The sequence below is a fragment of the Pollicipes pollicipes genome, unplaced genomic scaffold, assembly GCF_011947565.3.
Source record: "Pollicipes pollicipes isolate AB1234 unplaced genomic scaffold, Ppol_2.1 Scaffold_4740;HRSCAF=5597_pilon_pilon_pilon, whole genome shotgun sequence".
Lineage (NCBI taxonomy): Eukaryota > Metazoa > Arthropoda > Thecostraca > Pollicipedomorpha > Pollicipedidae > Pollicipes > Pollicipes pollicipes.
The window spans coordinates 38584727-38609069 of NW_023596545.1; the positions used below are offsets into that span (position 1 = coordinate 38584727).

The 24343-nt window shown below is 56.1% G+C and overlaps 2 protein-coding genes across 5 annotated transcripts; one reads left to right on the plus strand and one right to left on the minus strand.

Moving 5' to 3' along the window:
* Nucleotides 1-1097: 1097 nt before the first annotated feature.
* On the minus strand, nt 1098-11661 carry LOC119098568 (synaptic vesicle 2-related protein). The gene is made up of 13 exons (XM_037221531.1): nt 11453-11661; nt 9411-9615; nt 8500-8756; nt 7594-7718; nt 7225-7288; nt 6760-6885; nt 5947-6155; nt 4676-4784; nt 4019-4097; nt 3353-3464; nt 2730-2814; nt 1860-1949; nt 1098-1298 (listed from the first exon to the last, which is right to left on the minus strand). The coding sequence occupies exons 2-13, from the start codon at nt 9568-9570 to the stop codon at nt 1182-1184; spliced, it is 1533 nt and encodes a 510-aa protein (XP_037077426.1). The 5' UTR covers nt 9571-9615; nt 11453-11661; the 3' UTR covers nt 1098-1181.
* A 450-nt stretch (nt 11662-12111) lies between these two features.
* Nucleotides 12112-20503, plus strand: Dcps (Decapping enzyme, scavenger). 4 transcript variants are annotated; one of them, XM_037221532.1, is made up of 7 exons: nt 12112-12137; nt 12791-13127; nt 14029-14174; nt 14957-15181; nt 16864-16981; nt 19105-19242; nt 20339-20503. In XM_037221532.1, exons 2-7 carry the CDS (start codon nt 12803-12805, stop codon nt 20416-20418), a joined length of 1032 nt encoding a protein of 343 aa, XP_037077427.1. In that variant the 5' UTR covers nt 12112-12137; nt 12791-12802; the 3' UTR covers nt 20419-20503. The 4 variants fall into 4 exon arrangements, with proteins under 4 accessions (XP_037077427.1, XP_037077429.1, XP_037077430.1 ...); XM_037221534.1 differs by lacking the exon at nt 12112-12137 and adding an exon at nt 12172-12194; XM_037221535.1 differs by lacking the exon at nt 12112-12137 and adding an exon at nt 12258-12280.
* Nucleotides 20504-24343: the final 3840 nt, after the last annotated feature.

The window sequence follows — 24343 nt, forward strand, 5'->3', positions numbered from 1 at the left end:
TTCCGCCACATGTTGCTCAAGCAGCCTTTGTAATCCAGATTGGTGATTCCAAGGGTGTGTGGGGTGTGCGACGAAAACCACCTTCCCCACTGCCCGTGACCACCACCTCGCCACGACCCAGGACTCAGCCCGTGTCACATCAGCCAGCCGACGATGGCCGAACATCGGGCGGAGGGTGCCGTCTTCGTGTCCCGCCGGTGTGGGCAGGCCTGAGGCCACGGCCGGTGCGGGCGGCGCTGTGACCGGCCCGCGAGCGGACCGGTCGCGCCGCCTCCTCCAGCCACGCCTTTCTCCGCCCGTGCGCCAACCGCCACTGCCCGGCCCGGCCCGGCCCGGCCCGGCCGGCGGCGCGCGCCCAGCGGTCAGTGGACGTCGTCGCCGGCCGTCAGGTGGGTGTCCTGCAGCGGCCGACCCCTGGTCTCGATGGGCAGCAGCAGGCAGGCGACGCAGGCGGCCAGCGCCACAATACCGTACACCACCACGCTGGCGAACGGCGACCGGTAGATCAGCACCTGTCGGAGCGGCAGAGCGACAGATCAGCACCTGTCGGAGCGGCAGAGCGGTAGATCAGCACCTGCTGTAGCGGCGGAGCAGCGAATCAGCGCCTGCTGGAGTGGCGGATCAGCGGATCAGCACCTGCTGGAGAGGCAGAACGGCAGATCAGCACCAGCTGGGGCGGCAGAGCGACATATCAGCACCTGCTGGAGCGGCAGAGCGACAGATCAGCACCTGCTGGAGCGGCAAAGCAGCAGATCAGGCCTGTTGGAGAGGCAGACAGGTAGATCAACACCTGCTAAAAGAAAGAGAAGAGCCGACATGTACCTGACGCACCGTATTACCCACACATCACATATCAGATGGAGAAAGCCCATGTCTGATGAGGAGTGCAAAACGTAGCAGTTATAGGAAGCTGCGATTCGAAAGAATAGGTGCAAAGTCTGATAAACAGATAACAAGAATGACAGCCAGACGGAACCGAGTGATCCGACCCAGCCAGGACTAGGAGAGACAGCAGGCGGAAGGAGGGCAAGCATGAGCACCGAAGACAGCTGAGGCGTCGGCAAGAGGAGTGCTTCACTCGCCGGGAGTGTGTCGGCCGGACCGAGTGTGCGGGGCGGCGGCAGGACTGGGCGGGGAGGAAGGAGCGGCGGTGACGTCACGCCGGAGGATCCGCGGTGACGTCACGCCATGGGCCGGCCGCTCGTCTCCGTGCGCAGGCGGAGCGCCGCGGCGGCGCTCAGCAGCGCCACGCAGCCGTACACCAGCGCCACGTACCGCACCGAGGTCCGCACCACCACCTGGCGGGCCCGCGTCAGCACACTGACACCAACACCAGCACCTCGACCTCGCCTCCCGCTCCTCCCCCGGCATCAGCGAGGGTCCCTGACGCACAACCCGACCGCGGGACCGCAGCGCGGTCCGCATACAGCGAAGGCAACCAGACATCGTGCCTGGCCTGGCTAGCAGCGCGCTTGTGACGGGTCGGACTCGGACCAGACACAGCCTCCTGCGACACTCGCCGGACAGATGCCCATCCCAGCATTCGTGACCAACAAACAGCAGCACAGTTCATCGCGCACAACGGCGCGACCTCTCGGCTGGGGCCCGTCCCGCACGGGTTCATGACGTCGGGCGACGAGCGCCGTGATCCTTCCGCCGACCGAAGCCGCGCCGGCGAAACATCAGTCACACACCCGGTCTTCAACACCCCGACACGTGCGCCGTGATGGGCGCCTGCTCCAGTCGCCTGTCTCTCCCCACACCATACACTGGCTAGCCGCGGTGCCGGTGCTGCGGCGCCGGCTGGAGCGCGGCCAGGCGGGCGGAAGAGTGGGCCGGGCCCGGCCGACCCACCTTACCTGAGCGATGAGCGGGGTCACCATGGCGCCGAGCCGCGCGAACCCGCTGCAGGCCCCTACGCCGACCGCGCGCAGGGTGGTCGGGTACACCTGCGGCCGACGGCGGCGGGCGGTGAGGCGGCGGGGAGAGACACACCACAGACACCGGCCGCGTGCCGACAGGCAGTAAGGCCGCCCACAGCACCACAGGCGCCGACGGCGGCGGGCGGTGAGGCGGTGACGTGGGACCACCCCAGACACCGGCTGCGCGCCAACAGTGAGTGCAGTCACCCACTGCATCACAGACTATCACCGCATGGCTGTGTAGCACTGCAAAAGCATGCACTTCAAAGGTGACGCCTGTCCGCCGCTTGTCCAGCCACGTCTGCGGTAATGGACCTCCCCATGGCCCATCGTGACGCCTCACCGCTTGTCGTCAGATATCGGTCCAATATTGCGGAACGCGGCAGTGTAACGCAAACCAGAATAACACGAGGCCGTTGCGTCGCTGCCTACGCGGTCCAGCATGCCCCATTAACTATATTCGCGTGAAGACTGTGACATGAAGCGTAAGGGTTATGTTTAGTAGAATTTTCAACGCATCTTGTACGTGCAACGCAAGATCTGTTTTGCGGCATTGGTAACATGACGATGGAGAGACCTGCACAAGGGATGTCTAATGGCGGTGTCGCATCTAACAGCATGCGTACGCGACTTTCCCCATCTCCTTCAATGAAATAACCATAGTTCAGCCAGACGTTCAAGATCCTCATTCTCAGCCTTGAGCTCACGCAGACTACCAAACGACACGCTGCGACGGACGGGTGCTGCGAGGGGCATGCTCGTCACCGCAGCGCAGCGCGTGTTATTCGGTCTCCGGCGAGCACCCACCTCGGGAGTGTAGACATAGGCTGCTTGAAACATGCCGGCGATAATGCCCCGGCAGACGAACAGGGTCACCGTCAGCACGGCTCGGCTGGAAAACATTACAGTCACCATCAGCGCGGCTCGGCTGGAAAAGTCACCATCAGCGCGGCTTGGCTGGAAAACAGTCACCGTCAGCACGGCTCGGCTGGAAAACAGCTACCGTCGGCACGGCTCAGCTTGTCACCTCATCTTCATGTCACAGCTCATCGTCACCGTCAGCGTGACTCGGCTAGAAAACAGTCGGTTGATTGCGGACCGTATCAGCATGACAAACATCAGGTCAGCCGGCCGTGCCCAGCCACAAGCCGATCACCACTCACTTATTTGGACCGGAAACAACATCCTTGACAAGCCATCACAAACTTGAGAAAAAACAGTGTGTCGGATGTGTTATAATTGTACTTGTACTTTGCCTCCCCAGGATTTAACGGCTTCTGCTGCTGGATATTTCCTGCACTTGTTCGCGGCCCATCACCACCACGACCACCACCACCATCACCACCATGATGGCCAGCACTGTCAGCGCCAAGCCGGCCGCCAGACGCCGGCTGCCGTGGCCCTCGGAGGATCGCGGCAACGCAACTCACCTCTTCACGCAAAAGAACAGCGTGAAAATGGTCAGCGTGTAAATGAGGAACTCGGTGGCCATTGTCTTCTTGCGGCCGAACCTCTCGATGATCAGGATGGTGAAGAATATCCCTAACGGCAGGGAGCGAGTGTCATTCGGGCTTTACGACGCACTCAGCTGCTGAGGCCACACCACGTCGCCTGCTTCTCAACCTGGCCAGAAGGGCGGACACCGCAAGGAATCGAGACCCGTGCCTCTGGTTTCTCAGACGCACAGCTTAACCACTACACTACCGGCACCACCGGAGAGGGGGGGGGGGGAAGGGGAGAAGAGGAGGGGGCAGCAAGTAAGACTGCCGGCCTTTACACCGCCACGCCACTCGAATCCGCCCAGCGACAGCCACCCTCTGCCATCGTTCCTCCCGTGACAACATCGGCTGTTTTGAAGCTCACTCCGCAGAAGCCAACAACAGTGCGACAATACGCGTTGTGTCCTCGGCGCGAGCGGAACGGGAACGGGAACGGGAACGGAAACGATAACGGCAAAGGCAACGGCAACGGGTACGGGAACGGGAACGGATACGGGTAGGGTACGGGAACGGGCACGGGAACTGGAACGGGAACGGGAACGGGAACGGGAACGGGAACGGGAACGGGAACGGGAACGGGATCCTCCCGGCCGTCACCTGGGAACTCGGCGAGCGTCGTCCAGAGCAGATCGATGTAGTCCTCCTGCTGCAGTGTCTTGCACGACGCCTGGCACACCTGGCGACAGCAGGCGGGCGACGGCTGAGAAAACGTCCCAGAACGCACACAGCAGACGAGCGACGGCTGAGAACATGTCCCAGGACGCACGCAGCAGGCGAGCGATCGCTGAGAACATGTCCCAGGACGCACACAGCAGGCGAGCGATCGCTGAGAACATGTCCCAGGACGCACGCAGCAGGCGAGCGATCGCTGAGAACATGTCCCAGGACGCACACGGCAGACGAGCGACGGCTGAGAACATGTCCCAGGACGCACGCAGCAGGCGAGCGATCGCTGAGAACATGTCCCAGGACGCACGCAGCAGGCGAGCGACGGCTGAGAACATGTCCCAGGACGCACACAGTAGGCGAGCGACGGTTGAAAACATGTCCCACGACGTACACAGCCTGCGAGCGACGGCTGAGGACATGCCCCCAGGACTCACACAGCAGACGAGTGACGGCTGAGAACATGTTCCAAGGAACCCACGACGACGAGAGGGGCGGAACTGAAGCTTCGCGACGATAAGCGGCACCAGAATGACAACGCCGCCTCCGGCGGCACCGGCAGACTGCGCTGCGGGCTGATGAACGCACCTCGGCGCCCTCCCAGCCCTGCGGAGCGCTGCACAGGTCCTCCTCGGAGAGTTCGAACAGCTCGGTGGTCATCAGCACGATGCCGTAGTAGCAGAAGGCGCTGGCCCACCTGGCGGACAGACGGGCATCGCAGTCAGGCGAGAGACTCCGGCCCTGCTGTCACGAGCCAGCCGCCGCCGGCTCCGGGACCACTCCGCGGTCATGGCTCTGCCCGCGCCAGCGCCACAGCAGCGGCCGCAGCGGTGACGTTCTGTGGGAGCATGACCGCCGCCGGCTCCGGGACCATTCCGCGGTCATGGCTCTGCCCGCGCCGGCGCCACAACAGCGGCCGCAGCGGTGACGTTCTGTGGGAGCATGACCGCCGCCGGCTCCGGGACCACTCCGCGGTCATGGCTCTGCCCGCGCCGGAGCCACAGCAGCGGCCGCCGCGGTGACGTTCTGTGGGAACATGACCGCCGCCTGCACCGGCAGGGTGCCACTACTAACCATCTTAACTCTCGGGTGGTGGTGCTACTAACTACATGCCCGCGGGTGAACGGACACCAGGGTGCTGGACATAGAGCTGTTTTTCATTGTGTTCCGCGGGCTATCACGCTGGTGACATGACGCTGTGCGGCTGTGCGATGTAGGCCGGTAGCCAATTAGGCGTCTCGTAAACTGCCTTCCGATCACCAAACTGCGTGATTTCGGTAGCGGAGCAGGCAAATAGGCGATTTGAAGCTACCCCTACCTTCAAATTGGTCCAAACACAGTTGAGTGGTGGCAGCACAGAGCACACGAACCAGTCACACAAAGCACACGAACCAGTGCAGTCAGTTTGTGACGGTGCTCAACATACGCATCACAACAGGGAGGTGGTATGATGAACTGACTGCGTGAACCGAAATAGCCTGGCAATGACAGCACCGCCAAACGAGCCAGGACAACCGTGTGCTGGAAGAAGTGGTCATATGCACCAGGGCAGCCAGGTGGCATATTCGCCATATGAACCGGAGTACCAGGATGGTGGCAGCATGCTGACGATATGAATCAAAGCAGCAGGGTGGCCGTGTATAGTGGCTGTGTACTGACCATATGAACCCGAGCAGCAGGGTAGTGGTGCACAGCAGCTGTATACTGACCATATGAACCAGAGCAGCAGGATGGCAGTGCAGCATGGCTGCATACTGACCAAATGACCCAGGACAGTAGGGTGGCTGTGCAGCATGGCTGTATACTGACCATATGAACCAGGGCGGCAGGGTGGCAGTGCAGCGAGGCTGCATACTGACCATATGAACCAGAGCAGCAGGGTGGTGCTGCGCAGCTCTGGCACCAGCAGGTCGCGGATCTCGCCGCGCCGCACCGTGCTGACGTCGTCGACGGTGAGCCGGCCCAGCAGCATGGGCCGGCCGTTCTCGTCGGCCAGCTGCTTCAGTGTACTCAGCGCCCGCTCCGACTGCCCGCTGGCCGCGTGGAAGCGGGCGCTCTCCGGCAGCCACTGGCCGGGCAGTAGACACACACTCGGTCAGGTCACCCGCGGAGAAGGGCCGGCACGGTCGGCGCTCGGGTCAGTGGCTGGGTCGGGGTCTGTGTTGGGTCATGAGGACACATACGAACTGCCAGCCCGGTCTGAACGCCGCCGTTAGCCAAACCTCTTTGGCCACCTGGTGTGAGCAGTCATACCCCGGACGGATTGGTCCTTGTTGTCCCCTCACAGACTTCGATTGCGATGGCGTAAAACGACGCGTGCAACGAATGACTGTAAATGATTACCAATAACCTCGAGAAGTAAATCTAAACAACAGATGTTTCAAGATAATAACAAAAAAACTGAAGAAGCCACACTAGCCTTCAACGACTCTTTCAACTTTTAACACTACGCAACCAAGCATTCCGGGAGCCCAGTCCGCCGGCAGCAGCGGGCCGTCAGCGCTGCGGACTGACTCCTGGAGCCCAGTCCATGCCAGCGGCCTGCCCGACAGCGGCCGCCGACGGCAGCGGGCCGTCAGCGCGGCGGACTAACTCCTGGGGCCCAGTCCATGCCAGCGGCCTGCCCGAGAGCGGCCGCCGACGGCAGCGGGCTGTCAGCGCGGCGGACTGACCGGGCAGATGAGCGTGAAGAGCAGCAACGGCAGCGAGGAGAGGCCCAGCAGCCACTTCCAGCCGAGCGTGGGCATCACGAACAGCGCCAGCAGCACCTCCAGACAGGCGCCCAGCGCCCAGAAACACTGCCGGCCGCGCGATACCGCCCCGTCACAGGTCGAACGAGCCACGGCTTCGCGACGCCACACAAACCAGACAGACGCTGTGGAGGACAGTGTCTCAGACACCCCTGACGCTACGTGTATCTTAAAAAGTGCACTGTCCCAAAACCGCACTGTCATAACATCGCAAAAACAAATATGTAAAACTAAATAAACAAAATCTGAGGTGCCATTCCAAAAAATCCTTACGCGACGTGAAATCCGACGCCATAATTACAGCGCCAAATTTTGACTTTACTAGTGACAAGTATATGTTGATCACACAATAGTACCTGCAGTTTAACAACAGGTTATTATCCTCACCTCCAATAAAATAACGCACTTTCCTCTTTGCTTCACAGGCAAAAACTCTGCATACAAGGTGACGCTGAAAAATCGAGGGGCAAAAAATAATACATAGGGCCACGCATAAAAGGATATGCCACATGCTGTGTAACCCATAAAATGCATTGCTCGAAGCAGGTACATGTTCTCTTTTACATGCATGCCAAAACAATCTGCAGTAAGGCACACTGCTAATCAAACCCACAGGCCATTCCACAACCATACAACACCCAAATAAATAACGTGATCAGTGCAGAGCCGAACTAAGGCCGACATGGTCCCGGCGCGGTCCGGTCCGCCCCGGAGGAGGGAGGCGGGGCGGGGCGCCGCCGCGGCGGGCGCACTCACGCCTGGGGGATGGCGCCCACGCAGAAGCCAACCAGACCGCGCAGCAGCAGCAGCCAGACGTATGTGGGCGCGAACGACGAGAGGAAGCCGTAGAAGAAGAGGAACGAGCCAGACATGACCAGCGTCTGGCGGCGGCGGCGCAGGCGTCAAACCGCCGGCGCACACTGGCGCATCACGCCAGCGGCCATAGGCAACGGCAGTCAGCACAGCACCATACATCGGCCACACCACACCACCGCTGCCTGCCGACAGCAACGCCAAAATTACGGGACACCCGCCGAGTCTGGCCAACATAAGCCTCAGGGCATGAAGTGGCATATCCCCAGTTCCAGCTCTGCAAACACGGTACACTCAGCGGGAACGCGCGCAAACCAGTCAAAACATTATAAATGGCTCATTGGATCGTCCTTAAGCTTACAAACTCACGTCAACGTGAAAAGTACAAAATCTGCAGTCTTGAAAGATGCCGTTCATCTATAATTTCTAAGATAATTCGGTCATGATTGAGGGCGCAAAGGTACAAGCTTGCGCCAATGCTCGTAACTTAGCTGCACTTGGTATAGAAATGGAGCTAAAAGTGTCTGAGCTCGTAATGCCAAAATTGAAAATTGACCTCGTGTTCAACTTATCGATAGGCGGCACAACTAACATGACTCATTTACTGATTCTGGATGGTGGCGTTAAAATCAATCGCCACTGAGAACAAAATGATGGCTTCAATGATATATGATACCCCAATGAACATAGGGATGCAAAAGAGAAGGCTCATGATTCATTCCCAATAAATGGACATAACAATATTCCAAACCATAGTAATTATGTGGTGCAATATCGATTCCTAGCACCGGCCTCCAACCCTAAAGCCGCTACGATTGCAGCCAATGCCTGCCCAGGAGCTGCACTCACCGTCTTCCGGCCGTACTTGTCGCTGAACTTGCCCCAGAAGGGCGAGCTGAGCATCATGCCCAGGAACACGATGGTGGTGATGAAGGCCTGTTTCCACTCGGAGATGTGCCAGGAGCACTGCACCGCCGGTGACAGCATGGAGAGGATCATCATCTCCATGCTGTCGGCCATCCAACACAGGCCCGTGATGAGCGACAGGCGGATCTGGAAGCGGCCGAAGCCGATGGCGTTCACCGCCTGGTCCACGGTGAACGTGTCTGCCGGCGACACGGCGGCACAGGTCAGGCCGAGGTCGGGCAGGGCCACGTCCCAGACGCTCCGGACCACAGCCCAGGCGTGGATGTGGCGGCCCAGCAGCCATAAGCTCGCCCACCACGACACCTGAGATGTTCGCAAGGGTTCCGTACACAGCGTCTGACGGCAGGGCAGCTGGTCACAGGACGGAACGCCGTCAGAGCTGGATTGGGAGTTGTCCGATCAGGATCAGAAGACGGAACGCCGTCAGAGCTGGATTGAGAGTTGTCCGATCACGATCCGAAGACGGAACGCCGTCAGAGCTGGATTGGGAGTTGTTCGATCAGGATCAGAAGATGTCACGATGCGCACTGCACGGATACAACTAATGTCACAGAGCGCATGCACCACATCTCTCAAGGTGCAAGCTATCCCAGAACCCCATACACTGTTACACCTGTTCCGCTCCTCACCGGTCGGCGGCGGTTGCGGTGGCACGCCTTGGTCTTCTCTTTCACTGTCCCCCGCCCCTCGGTACAAGACAACGACCGAACCGCTGACCTTCCGTGGCCAGCCGTACCGCGGCACCTAAGTGCGGCCACAACACCTGCACAAGTGAACTCCGTGGTCTGCAGCCCCGCGCCGGAACGGCCCCAGTCGGTGGCGGCAGCACTCACCGTCCGGCACCACGCCGGCGGTGGAGGCCGTCATCTCGAGCTGGTCGCCCGGGTCGCGCACGTCCGCCACCTGGCTGAGCAGGGAGCCGGGCGGGCCGCTGCCGGCCAGCGCCGACAGGTCCTCATACTGCGCAGAGTCGCTGGAGCGTGAGCGCGGCATAGTGCGGCGGCGGTCGACGCTGGGGCTACATCACACCGACGACACCTGGCGGAAGGCAGTGGTGGAGCCCTGACAATGTGATGGTATTTGGCCACTTGGGTGATGCAGATGCTGATATTTTTCATCCTGTTCATGCCATCAAGTGGGGTTCACTGCCTGTGTCCCCCCCCCCCCTTTGCTCAGCATTGGCCAAACAAAAATGAGCAGGTCAGTGGTCAACCCAGTCTATAAGTGCTTCAGGCTTGGCAAATCAGGCAGGCAGGGGCAAAGGTGGCTGAGGGGTCTGAGGTCTGGTAGCATTAATTTATACTTCCACTCCTTAACACCCAACTGAGTGACTTTTAAGGCACTGGGTCTGCATCACACTGGCATCACCTGATGAGTCAGATTAGTGAAGGGCAGTGGGGCCTACATCATAGCAGCACCATCTCATGGGAGGGGGTGGTGGACAATAATGAATGGTGATTAGTGGTGCCACATCACATCACCATTGGCTGGGAGGGTGGCTGATGGCCACAGGTGTCTGGAATTCAGTACAGCTGGCCCCAACTGTTGTGACCTGGCTCTTCCCATGGAAGCGAGGCAATGGAACATGTGATGACAGCATTGATCCAAGCAAAGAAGATCTTTGATATTTATGTTTTCTGTAAAGACATCATTGTTCCTTGTTATGGATTTGTGAGATTGGTTGTGAATCAAGGCTACACTCAATGATTTTAGATACTGAGCAGAAATATGATTAATGAAATATGAAATCTTAAGCAATGCCTCTGCTGCTATGACTATAAATTTCTTTGCTCCTTTAGATGGGACACTTAAAAAAGAGGGGCTCAGCTTTTTGAGGGAAAATTGGGAAGATTTTGATGACACATTGCAGAACCATAACAAGGGAGAGAGAAGAAGATTTTTAGCAGCATCATGTAGCACTCCAGTATAGTTTCAAATTGTGCTAAAATCTTAATGAATCCAAACATTAAAGCTGATTAACATGGCCTTTCTGTAATGGCAAGGAATGCACCTCTGATTTCTTTTGCATTTCTTGCTAAATCATGTCAAATGGATTTTGCACTGATGTGAGATATTTTCAACACAATGTAACCACCCCAGAAAGAGGTCACCTAGAAAAGATTATGCACAGAATAAAAGTCAAGTGAAGGTTAACATATTCCCACAAATATGTGTTATATTTGAACCAGACATCACCTGCTTCACCATGCAATCAAATTTAAAGGGTCTAGCCCTAGCATTTTTAAAAAAGACTAGAACACCCAGTAGGTCACAGATGCTGTTTACCAAAAAACTCCAATCACAATATGTGTATCATCCCAAAACTGTTAACATAATTTATGGACAGCCCCTCAGATCAAGTTCAAATCATCCCTAATTAGAATAGCTAGATTTCTTACCACCCTGCCTGAACACAGCAATATTAAAAATGACAAATTATGTGACCTTTAAGCACCTGGGAATATCTACTACATCAAGCTAGGCCCTTACTTAAGTAAAACTAATCAATTCAAACTTATTTCATAGCTTCTGTTGATGGAGCCAAATCTGTATGACACTTAACATGCCTTAAGATGAGCTACACATTAAAGCAGACAAAATTCAGAAACCCTCAGCAGGTCTCAAAATGAACATATTTCATGTTCACCTCACTAGCGCTGTTACACCCCTAATGATCTAATGATTTAACTCATAACCAAAACAGAAAATCAACAAATGAGGCAGCATTTCATGCCTTCTACCATTATATCTCTATCTGTAAGTCAGCAACATTGCGAAATGAGCTAGAGCAAAACATCAACTTGTACATGTGCGGACGGCGATCACATATTGACACGAAACCACACAATGCCGGCAGGAAATCAACGCCCCAAACCTTTTCCATAATCCTCTGATTTGGAGCCAATTATCCACGTTTTGACAAAGATTTCCACCACCAATATCCAGCAGCACTCAAGCACCAGACGACGCAGAAATAGCTGTTGGAAAATGACAAATTTACCCGCTTCACCCACTTCTAAATTTAGGACACCTATCTACACAGACTCCAACCAAAACATTACATTCATCAAGGTCGCGTCTATTCCATTCATTAGATAAACAACAGGACAATTAGTATGTGGTTTCGGCAGCCAATTTTGGTTGTTTTAGACATTTTTAGTGACATTTAGCCACGTAACAGATCATCATGTTTTCAAAAAATATAATATGGACTATAGCACATCGATTGGTGCAGGTTTTGTAGTGATCCGTCTCATAGGCTGCACCATATGGGTGCCTGCAAACTGATATTTGTATTTTGGTCCTTTTATTTATTTCTAACGTTACAAAAGACCACAACATACCAGAAACTTCTAGAAATTAATTAAGTAGCATCGAATGGTGCACATTTTGTGTCTATCAGTTGCGTCGAGTCGAAGATTGAGATTATCAAAAGATGCTGTCGATTGTTTAGCTCCTTTTACAATTACTGCGCATATGATACATCAAAAACCGCGAAACCACCGCTCTCACTGACACCATACGCAGGACTCATTGCACCCGAGGAGTCTGGAGGGAGGGTCAGTGGGGATGCACATTTGTTGAAGCATATTGAATACGCGTTGTGTGGTGTTGAAGTAAATGCGTATATATATATATATATATAAATATATACGCATATACATATTGCTGCGGCTTCATTTGCTCGCTATAGTCTGGCTGGGTAAACATAAGCCAGATTAACTTAGGCCGCAATCAGTTCACGATCAGTTCATGTACTTTTTTGGCACTTTGACATTTCATAATTATTTTTCTAATAATATGCCAGTTAGCCTTTCAGTAATTTTGCATGTCAGCTTTTGACTTACCACTATGTTGTGGATTGCTGTTTGGCTGTCCACCATTTTGGCTTGTCAGCCTTTTACATTTCACATTTCTGCAGTTCGTGATTTAGCTGATTTGACTTCTTGGTATGCTATTGTTATTCTTGGTGCAATTGCACAGCTGCCATCTAGCACTAAAAGTTAGCTAGTTCACCAAATGGACCTTTGTACTTTTTGTTCTAGAGCTGTTTAAGACATGCTTCTTGGCTTGCGAGCATTGATGTGAGATGTCCAAGGCGGGCTGACCTCTGCTACACCATGTATCATGGTGTAGTAAAGATGTCCAGGGTTTTTGTGAGTTAACAGCATGCTGTTGTGAGATTATCATCTGACCCAACAACCAATTGCAGATTTGAACTAATATGGAGGGCCAGGGAAGTGCCAAGAAATTCAAAAAAGACAATGATGCTGAAACCATCATAGCTACTGGAGACATCCATCAGGGTTTAGAAGACCTTGGCAAGTTCACATGTTCCCAAGTATTGAAGGATGACCCAACCAAGAAAATGTTAGCATTAAGAGCTGATGTAAAAGGCAGTGTCAATCCAGCAGTTGTAATTTTTGAGAAAACAGCATTTTCTGAAGGAAGTGCAAAAGAGATTTTGAGTTCAGCAACAGCTTTGAAGAAGACCTTCCACAATGACATATATGGCAACTATACAGGATTTCCCAAGCCTGAACTTAATGGTGAGTTGGCTGGCAGTGAACATATGGTGTGTAACCCAATCATGGGGAGATGTTGGCTGCCAACAAATCCATGCCGAGTTTTGTTATACTTGGCTGCTGTGTCACATTATAAAAAATGATTGATGTTTGTTCATTGGAAGGGGTCTTCCAATGGAATACTATGAAACTCTACTTTTGTTTACTGCTGCCAAAGTGATGCACATATATGGTCAAGGTTTTGTGGTCACTGGTGAGCACTGACCTGTTTGTGCTGACTTGACTTTCCTCATGTACTGAACCACAGCCATTGAGGGCAGACCTGAGCTGGGTCACAGCTGGTGGGGCAGACATGAACCAGACCACAGCTGGTAGGAGCAGACTTAAGTGGGACCACAGCCAGTGAGAGCAGACCTGAGCTGAATCACAGCTGGTGGGGCAGACATGAACCAGATCACAGCTGGTGGGGCAGACCTGAGCTGGATCATAGCCAGTAGGGCAGACCTGAGCTGGATCACAGCTGATGGGGGCAGACCTGAGCTGGATCACAGCTGGTGAGGCAGACCTGATCCAGATCACAGCTGGTAGGGCAGACCTGATCCGGATCACAGCTGGTGGGGCAGACATGAGCCTTGGCACAGCCGGTGGGGGCAGACCTGAGCCGGACCGGCCCGGCGACAAGTGCCGGCTCAGCTCGTGTGTTGTGGTCAGGCGCTGCCGGGCCAACAGGCTGTGAAGACGCCAACTCACTCTATGCCTGAGACACCTGACTAGACTTGTCGTGATTATTTCCGCGCCACGACTGAGGGCGGCGTGGATGGACGAGTGGCATGACGTTAGACTCAGTGACACCCAGTGTAGTGGCTGTGTGTGTTTTTGTGACAGTAATCCTGTTTTCTGCAATTGTATGACATTTTTCTGGCAGGCCTAAAAGTGACTGTGATACATCCAGCTACAGACAAGCACATTGACAAGTACACTGCTCAAGAATCAATTTTGGTGAACGAAACACCGAAACTTTACTCAGAAGTTCTCCTGGAACATCTCAAAGAATCTTCCATGAATATTCAGGTTGGAAATGAGTGGTAATTCAAATTGCGTGGTGCTGAATTGGTTTTAGGAATGACTAAAAGCTGTTGATAATGAGACTACTATGTGCAATGCCAATCCATCCCCTTTGATATGTGAGAAGCAAGTAGAGTCAAAAGTATGCTGCCAACTTCAAGACCATCAGTATCATCAGCTCGCCATCAGTAGCTCGCATTTTGTATTGCACCTGCTCCCCTGCATATATTTCTGCATGACGACATGGAACCGAAATGAGAGCACTTACAAAATCCCAGGTTGAAATGTAATGTCACCATGCTGTCATAACACTGCATCTTATTCTGTTCGTGTTCAAATCGAACGCCTTCGAGTGTGTTCCTCGTGACCGTTGAGAGTAAATTAATGTTGCTTGCATCCTCGTTGTCTCCAGCTGACATTAAAATGACCAGCCGTATCATCATCCGGGCCCCCTGCGGCTGACCTGCGGCCGCGGCTCCCCAGCTGTCACTGTAGTGCCCAGCAGTGTCATCATCCGGGCCCCCCGCGGCTGACATGCAGCCTCGGCTCCCCAGCTGTCACTGTAGTGCCCAACAGTGCCATCATCCGGGTCCCCTGCGGCTGACCTGCGGCCGCGGCTCCCTAGCTGTCACTGTAGTATCCAGCAGTGTCATCAGCCGGGCCCGCGCGGTTGACCCGCGGCCGTGGCTCTCCAGTCGGCGGTATAGTGTCCAGTAGTGTTGTCAGCCGGACTCCGCGCGGCTGACCTGCGGCCGCGGCTCATGTCGCCGTCTCTCGGCCGGCCGCAGTGGGTCTACAACATCCTGGAGCACCGCAGCGAGGCGGGGCGGATCGTCTGCGAGGACACCGCCCCGGAGACGGGCTTCGTCCTGCTGCCGGACCTTAAGTGGGACGGCCGCACGCTGGAGACCCTGTACCTGGTGGCGATCGTGCGCCGGCGGGACCTGCGATCCCTCCGAGACCTGCGGGCCGAGCACCTGCCGCTGCTGAGGAACATCTGGACCAAGGGCACGGTCAGTAGCACCCTGCCGGGACCGGTGCCCGGCGGCGCGCACACTTGGTAATGACCCGTGCTCTGTGATGAAGGTGCCGTGCTGTGAGCTGCATAGCTGTGAAGGGCACTCTGTCTTGCAGGCCATGTCACGTACTATGCAGGGTGGATGTGGGTCAATGGCGGCGTTCCAGACGCGTGTTGACGGGTGGTTTGCTCGGTAGTCGTGGTCTCTGGCTCTGAAAAGCACGCCTCTGGCGTTCTTTGCCGTGGTTGGCTGTGTTGTGTCGGAGCTGGCGCTCCTGTGCCAAATGATACACTATCCCTTTCATCCATCTTGCTTGTTTTTCTGGTGAAAATCCTGCATAGGACCGTGCGGCGGTGACAGGTCCCAAATATACCGCCAGTTGCAATCAAATGACGCCCAGAGAAATAAGAGCATTACTGCTTTTTGCCGACTTTGATGGGGTTCTCCCCCCCCCCCCCCTCCCTCCACATCTACTCTTGGATCCACTGGGTCTGGTATCGGATTGGGGCTTGCTTAAAAAAAGCTAAGCTGTGTTGGAGCATACCATGTCCCCAGTCTAAAGGGCTGGCCTGATGCATAAATGCCGCTCTTCGTCGTCGCCACTGTCGAATTATGAGATACAGCACAAATACCTATTACAAAATGTATTCGCATTTTAAGCTATTTCTGACCTGTGTGTGGGTAAAAGCCAGAATTCGCGAACGGTTGGCATTGAATGACATGACGTGATTTTACCCTGCGTCAGCTCGCATGTAATTCCAATTTTAACTAGTTCTTGGTATGAACAGTTAGACTACTGACATGCCAAGGTAGATCAATGTCAGCGATGGTCTGTGAGTCGGAGGCTCGCTATTTTAATGCGGATACCCGTCGGTTACCATCATGGCCTTTTACAAAAGGCCGTGGACATTAATCCGTCTTAAGACTGTATTAGGGCTGACTCAACAAATGCAGACAGGACTTGGTTTCATGCAATGGTGGGCTCTTTATACCTCGTGTATTCGCAGAAAATAATCCTGCGGAATATGTCGCTGTGTTAAGCAAACGTGGGGACAGATCTCAGGGGTGGATCCAAGATCTCTTACGGCTCCGTGTCGTAGATTCTTGGGATTGTGTCTTGGAATCTTTTAGTGGTTCCAAGCACGTGTCGTCAACACTATCCGGGTTGATGCATGCACGCATTTTGCTCGTGTTGTGACAGCCCTGCACAGCACCTACCCCATACGCATTTAAAACTGTCACATACTTTCGTGCAATAGTTTTACGGAAGGATTAGGACGAGGCGGCATCACGGATTTATTGAAGCTGTCGTCCTCATCTACTGGGACGCCAGACGAGAACATAGTCCCAGCAATTATTCCACCTGTGATACTTTCGCACGAATAGTTTGCCCGACCATGCCGCCGTCGCTGTGGGCTGCCGGCCACGGGGAGCGCCGTTTTTGCTCTGTTGGTGGTCAGTGACACGCCGTGCACTGTGTTCGGTGTTTTGTCCGTTTCGTGATGCGATTTGTGCTGCTCCGAATTGGTACATTACCATTTCGAATGACCGGGATGCTCGGTGTGGGTCGTGCCTGCTTCCCTGCGGGCAGCGGGAGTGCTGCTGTTCAGTGCGTGTGCTCTGTATCTGATGGGCCCGTACAGGGCGATGTTACCAGGCTGCGGCTGTTGTTTCAGGAAGCGATTAAGGAGAAATACGGCGTGCCGGCGTGGCAGCTGAGGGTGTACTTCCACTACCAGCCCTCCTACTACCACCTGCACGTGCACTTCACCTCGGTCCGGTTTGACGCGCCAGGTACGCCCAGTCGCCGGTCTCAGCTTAGTTAAAAGGGAGAGTTGCACATTTGTATGGGGTTGTGAAATGAAATAGCCACCTTGAAAATCATTCGGTGTAGTTCACAGGAATGCTCTTTATAACATGTGCCCGGGCGGCCAGCCGAATACCCTTTTGCTTGGTTGGGCGGGGTCAGTTTGCTCCTCTGAAATCTTAAAAATTAAGATAGCTAGACACACCAAATTTACAAAGTAGATTAACCTGTACGTGAACTCACTTTTGTTAAAATTGTAGGCTCTTAGGTCTTGACCTTTGGGTGGTATAATAATATAAATAGATAAGGTGAAACAACTTGAGGCTGGTGTTCGAATTACTCCTGCTCACTCTGATGCTCATTTAAGGTCGTTGATCTTGTTTGACCTTTAGAAGGACACGGTGACCAAACCCGTACAAGACTGCTTGGAGCTTTGCATTTGAGTAAGCGTCGAAGATTACGCTAAGCAGTTTGTTCCGAAAAGCAATATGTTTCCCTGGGTCGTTTCGGGTCAGTGACCAATTGTGACCTTTCAAAAGTTCATGCAAGATGTATAATGCGGTTCCTGTTTCCAGTGAATCCGAAGTGAGCACCAGAAACTACCGCTTACAGCGGGTTCTAAAGTAATAAAAAGGGTGCTTTTGATCTTGGTCTGACCTTCATACCTGACCCTAGGTTAATGGAATTTGTTCAGTTAGTTGTGTCGTATCTTAAGAAGCTATCACAGAGATGTATGGCTTCGTTTAACACTCCTTTGTTGCATGAGATTTAACGATTTCTAGAAATTTTCTTCGCTGAATCTATGACCTGACTTTGATATGCCGTAGGCAAGCAACCTTACAAGATACATCTAAATTTGCAATACCAAAGATCCGCTATTCAATTGTCTACAGCAAAGCAACATTTGGCGCAGCTGCGCCGCGCCGTTTGGAAACCATTCCTGAAAAACCTTGGGGGAGGGTCAAATTGACCCCGCCCACCCGAGCGCGTGTTTTAGGACCTCAAACTCTAGTTTCTGAGCCGCACTCCCTCGCAGATGTGCAGACTATTTCGCGGAGACCTATTTCAAGGTTACCCAGGCATCCACGACACCATAAAAGCGTCATTCAAATCCTGGCATTCCATTATTCATGCGGCAATCAGGGCCAACAAAATATGATCGTCGAGTCGTTTATATGTGGCGTTCGTGAGCACGATTTCCAGACATAACGGCTGCCAATTGGCTTTCAGTCGTTGCTGTGCAAGGTGTGATGACGTAATGATAACGTACGATGTGTTGTCTAGAGCAGTCTTTTCACTTAAAAGCATACCAACAGGTATAAGTGAGCTTACTTCGTCCTGTGTGATGCTTTCATCGATGTCTTCAAATATGGAACTTCCCTTAAATGCATATAGAAAGTGTGATAACGGGGGGGACATGCGTCTAAAGGACCGATTGCATGAATACGCCTATGGGTACCTATAATCACCGCCAGGTGCAGTGCAGGTCGTGGGTGCACACGTGTGCCAGATAAAGCTCGTGAATGCTGTTGCATGCCTCCCACGGCCAGCCGCATCAACGCGTATTGAGTTAGCAAGGGCGGCTGCATTGTCGATTGGTGGGCTGAGCCCGGGCCACCAGCCGGACCGGATCCCGCCGGTGTAGGGGCCGAGTTGAGCAGCTCCTCCGCCGGAGATGTGGTCCGCTCCTCAGTTTTGTCCGCTGTCGAGCCGGATGGAGACGTCTGCCGAAGACGTGGTCCTCTCCTCAGTCTCGTCCGCGGTCGAGCCGGATGGAAACGTCTATCGAAGATGTGGTCCTCTCCTCAGTCTCGTCCGCAGTCGAGCCGGATGGAGACGTCTGCCGAAGATGTGGTCCGCTTCTCAGTCTCGTCCGCGACCGAGCCGGGTGGAAATGTCTGCCGGAGATGTGGTCCGCTCCTCAGTCTCGTCCGCGGTCGAGCCGGATGGAGACATATCCCGAAGATGTGGTCCTCTCCTCAGTCTCGTCCGCGATCGAGCCGGGTGGAGACGTCTGACGCCGCGTGCAGGACATGAGGGTTTGCTGCCGTTCAGACCGGTCCCCGCCGCCTCTCGATCGCCGTGCTGACCGAGGCGCTAACGCCCGCAGGCACGCACGTGGGCAAGGCGCACCTACTGCCGTCCGTGATCAGCAACATCGAGCTGCTGCCCGACTACTACCAGCGCGCTACGCTCTCCTACTTCGTGCGCTGTGGCGACCCGCTGGCCGCACGGTTCGCCCGGGCAGGTGGGTGTGCCCGCGCCGGTTCGTCGGCCCGCTCTCTCGTGCGGTGGGTGGCTTGTGAGCCGCCGACCCGTCGGGCCAGGCGCCCCTCTGCTCCTGACTCGAGGCATTCGCTGACCCGTCCCGTGTGTGGTGCGTGGGTGGGCGAGCGCTGGGCGGGGTTCCGTCTGCAGCCTGCGCTCAGCGGGCCCGGCCCAGCTCCTATGCGGCCCCACGGGGGCGGGGGCGGGGATTGGGGATTGGGTGTGGGCCGATTTCCCTCGGAAGTGTGAACTTTCGTGGCATCATCATTTTAGCGGCTGCGTCGTGACCTTTGCTGACGGCGATGGCGGCCTTCTGCCCACTGGAGCGTCCCTCCCTGTCAGTTCTCCGTGTGCGTCATCCATATTTCACATCCAGAGTATTGGACTTACGGCTGAAGTGTTGTGACAAATGAAGTCACGTTGCCTTGTGCATGAGCTGCTGGCCCAGTCCTCCGGTGTGACTGGCGTTCGTGTGGGTGTCAGTAAATCCCGCTGGTCTCGCACTCAAGGCGACCACCGCCAATTGACGGAATTATGTGCTCTGTCATGAGTATGACGTGCTTCGTCTTGATTCGTAATGCATTCCGTTTTTCGCTACGGCTATGTTGATCGGATGCGATATGCACTAGACTGGGAATGGTCTGCTCCCGGTGTGATGTGTTGAATCGCAGATCCGGTTTTTAAGTCGTAGATCGTGGTTGTTTTACTCTAAACCTCAAATGTTTCATTCCGTATCTAGTTTTAACATGCTAGGACCTGGGATCAGATGTGCATTGTGCTGGGTGTCGCACTCCCTGTGCCTGCCCGTGGTCCCGCGGTGTGATGTGCTCCGTCGTGGTCCCGCGGTTTGGATGTGTCTCCGCTGTGAGTCCGGCGTGGTGATGTGTCTCCGCTGTGGTCCCGCTGTGTGATGTTGCTCCGCCTGTGGTCCGGCGGTGTGATGTGCCCTGCCGTGGTCCCGCGGTGTGATGTGCTCCGCCGTGGTCCCGCGGTGTGATGTGCTCCGCTGTGGTCCCGCGCTGTGATGTGCTCCCCCGTGGTCCCGCGGTGTGATGTGCTCCGCTGCTGTCCGCCAGGTGTGGGTGCGCGGGAGGCCGACGCGCCGCCGCCGGCGGACGGTGTGCAGAAGTCTGACTCCCTGCCGGAGGAGCGGTGATGGTCGGCCCAGCCAGAACAGCTGCTGAGCTGTGACCGGATCGGCGGCGTGGTCACCTGTGCGCCCGCCCTCGGCGTGAGCACGCTTACCAAACCCATCACATGCACATCTCGTGACACTAGTCCACGGACTTCATAATACAAAATCATCTTAATCAAGTCACGTCACGGTTTTGCGCTGCAGCGGCTTATCCGGATGGACGATTCCGAATCCTGAGTTGAGTACGAAGTCGTGTCGAAGTGGGCCACGTCTTCAGTGCTGCAAGTCGGCGATGGGAATTGTTCTGATATTGATGCGGAGAGCGCGGCACAGACAGTGTCGTCACGCCCTCACTGCGTTGGGTCACGCCTGTTCTTGGGCCCACAGCGGGACGCTGTCGGAGGGCGCACGGCCGGGGGTGGCTTGCTGGGGTGCAGTGGTAGCCAACTGCGGTGTGGAGGGAGAGACAGAGAGAACCCAGAAGACCTACTCCCAGGAGACCTACACTCACTGGACCTACTGGCCTACGCTCTGGCTCTGGCTGTCGTAGGCCACTGGCTCACGAGGCCTACGCTCGCTGGACCTACGCTCAAAAGACCTACGCTTGCTGGACCTACGCTCAAAAGACCTATGATTGCTGGATCTACGCCCACGAAACCTAGGCTCACTGGACCTAAACCCATTCCTGGGCGCAGGCCTGGAGAGCATAGGTTTCCCGGACATAGGTCTCCTGATGCGCCACCGGCACGGTGCAGTGGGTCTCCCCGGTATTCTCTAGAAGGCGTACTCCAGAGCAGCCAGTTGTGACATGGAGCAAATACCGTGGCCCTCTTTGTGGTAGAGGAGACCGGACTGGCAGAACCTGGTATCTGGGCACGTATCAAGACAGCGACCGTCACTTGGCTGGCGTTCCCCTTGGCGAAAAACGTGCCTGAGTCGCTACTTGTGACATCGTAGTGCCTACGTTTTACACAAGCGACTGTTCTTTAGGCCGTAGGGACTGTTGTGACGCATTTCCTCTGACGTCATGGGTTGCAACTCGTGGACGGCGTTCAGTAATGGGGAACGCGACCCAGAGGTCCGGCGAAGTGTGTCAGGGAAGTGGATTACACCACACTGCACAGAGAGGCCCGCAGGGCGCGGCTGGCAATCGCTCTCATCTGGTCTGGAGGTCCCGTCATCTCGCACGGGGACCAGTACAGACTGCGGTCGACCGACCCCCACTGCCGGGACGCGGGCGATACAGACGCCCCGCAACGCCAGCTCACGGTGGCCGACCTGACGGCGGTCGACCGACCCCCTGCCGGGACACGGGCGATACAGACGGCCCGCAACGCCAGCTCACGGTGGCCGACCTGACGGCGGCCGACTGGCCCACCACTGCCGAGACACGGGCGATACAGACGCCCCGCAACGCCAGCTCACGGTGGCCGACCTGACGGCGGCCGACTGGCACACCACTGCCGGGACACGGGCGATACAGACGGCCCGCAACGCCAGCTCACGGTGGCCGACCTGACGGCGGCCGACTGGCCACCCACTGCCGGACACGGGCGATACAGCGCCCGCCGCGCTAGCTCACGGTGGCCGACCTGACGGCGGCCGACTGGCCCACCACTGTCGGGACACGGGCGATACAGACAGCCCGCCGCGCTAGCTCACGGTGGCCGACCTGACGGCGGCCGACTGACCCACCACTGTCGGGACACGGGCGATACAGACGGCCCGCCGCGCTAGCTCACGGTGGCCGACCTGACGGCGGCCGACTGGCCCACCACTGTCGGGACACGGGCGATACAGACGGCCCGCCGCGCTAGCTCACGGTGGCCGACCTGACGGCGGCCGACTGGCCCACCACTGTCGGGACACGGGCGATACAGACGGCCTGCCGCGCTAGCTCACGGTGGCCGACCTGACGGCGGCCGGCTGGCACACCACTGCTGGGACACAGGCAATACAGACAGCCTGCCGCGCTAGCTCACTGTGGCCGACCCGACGGCGGCCGGCTGACCCACCACTGTCGGGACACGGGCGATACAGACGCCCCGCCGCTAGCTCACTGTGGCCGACCTGACGGCGGCCGACTGACACCACTGCCGGACACGGGCAATACAGACAGCCTGCCGCGCTAGCTCACGGTGGCCGACCTGACGGCGGCCGACTGACACCACTGCCGGGACACGGGCATACAGACGGCCCGCCGCGCTAGCTCACGGTGGCCGACCCGGTGGCGGCCGACTGGCCCACCACTGTCGGGACGCGGGCAATACAGACGCCCCGCCGCGCAGCTCACGGTGGCCGACCCGGGCGGCCGACTGACCCACCACTGTCGGGACACGGGCGATACAGACGGCCCGCAACGCCAGCTCACGGTGGCCGACCTGACGGCGGCCGACTGGCACACCACTGCCGGGACACAGGCAATGCAGACAGCCTGCCGCGCTAGCTCACGGTGGCCGACCTGACGGCGGCCGACTGGCCCACCACTGTCGGGACACGGGCGATACAGACGGCCCGCCGCGCTAGCTCACGGTGGCCGACCTGACGGCGGCCGACTGGCCCACCACTGTCGGGACACGGGCGATACAGACAGCCCGCCGCGCTAGCTCACTGTGGCCGACCTGACGGCGGCCGACTGGCCCACCACTGCCGGGACACGGGCAATACAGGCGGCCCGCCGCGCTAGCTCACGGTGGCCGACCCGATGGCGGCCGGCTGCTGCTCACCGGCTTGGTCCTCGTTCATCGGATAAGTGTCAGAACGACCAAACTGCGCCCGCCGCAACGCCTGTATTACACACAGTCTATACAGATATGATAGGGACCGGCGAGCGTCATCAGCCTGAGGGCCAGAGTATGGCGTGTTCCAACGACGGGCACACGCCCAGCCGAGTCCGCCTACCGTGTAGGTCACGACTTCATTGTCCGCCGGCCGCCCAAGTTAAAGCGGCTGCCCAGTTCACCGGTGAAAACATGTGCGCAAATCTCGATAGCTCAATCTTGTTCCCCGCCTGCGACGAGGCAAAAATACGCAGATGAGCAGTTGCATGATCATCACACGTAGAATCATGTCCTTACCCTTATTGCTCCCGTAAGATGTGACTCATTTGTTTTTCATCGAAGCCTCATACCGCAGTGTACGTGGCTGCCGTTATCGGAAATCTGCAAAAGAACTGGGTGGCACATAGCAAGTACGTGGGTGGATAACAAAGACCAAATGAAGCTCACAGAATGTGTCCGCATATGTGAACTTATAACAACGGTTGGCGAGCCCTCAAATCAAGTTATCTGAGGGGACTTGGGACGTGTCCTTGTCTGCCGCTGGTGATGACTTCTGGTTGTTAAGTTACGCAGTGCTGCCAGAACTGAATTAGCACTTTAAAATCTTAAAAGAAAGCAGTGTTAGCTTTCGTGAACATGGCTGATATCCTGCCGACAACGACTTGGCTAAGACTAAGTACATAGTACTGAGAGACGAGGAGTAGGTACATGCCACATCATAGACGGATAAGCTGCTCGGAGCCCTCAGGCATGCGAGAACAAGGTTTCATGGTCCATACCTCATTACGTGGCTTTAGAAGCTAACGACCTATTGACATCCGGCTCCTATATAAACGGTCAACAGCGACGCTAAACACCGCTAATGATTGCAGCGAAGCCATAGAAGGCTTAGCCGAAACAGACAAAGCATTCACAGAAGTTTAAACAGCTTGCGCGAGGGCAATGGCCTCGCCGCGGCCGCGCCGTGTCTTGCACCGGACCGTTTTGCACCGGACGGTGCCGACGGCTGGCGCTGCAGCAATACACCAGGAGGCCAGCCTGCGCCGTCGGCCGCCAGCCAGCCAGCCAGCCAGCCAACCGACCAACCAACCAACCAACTAACCAGCCAACCAACCAGCCAGCCAGCCAGCCACTGCACTCTGCCGATCGCCTGTCGCCTGCGCGGC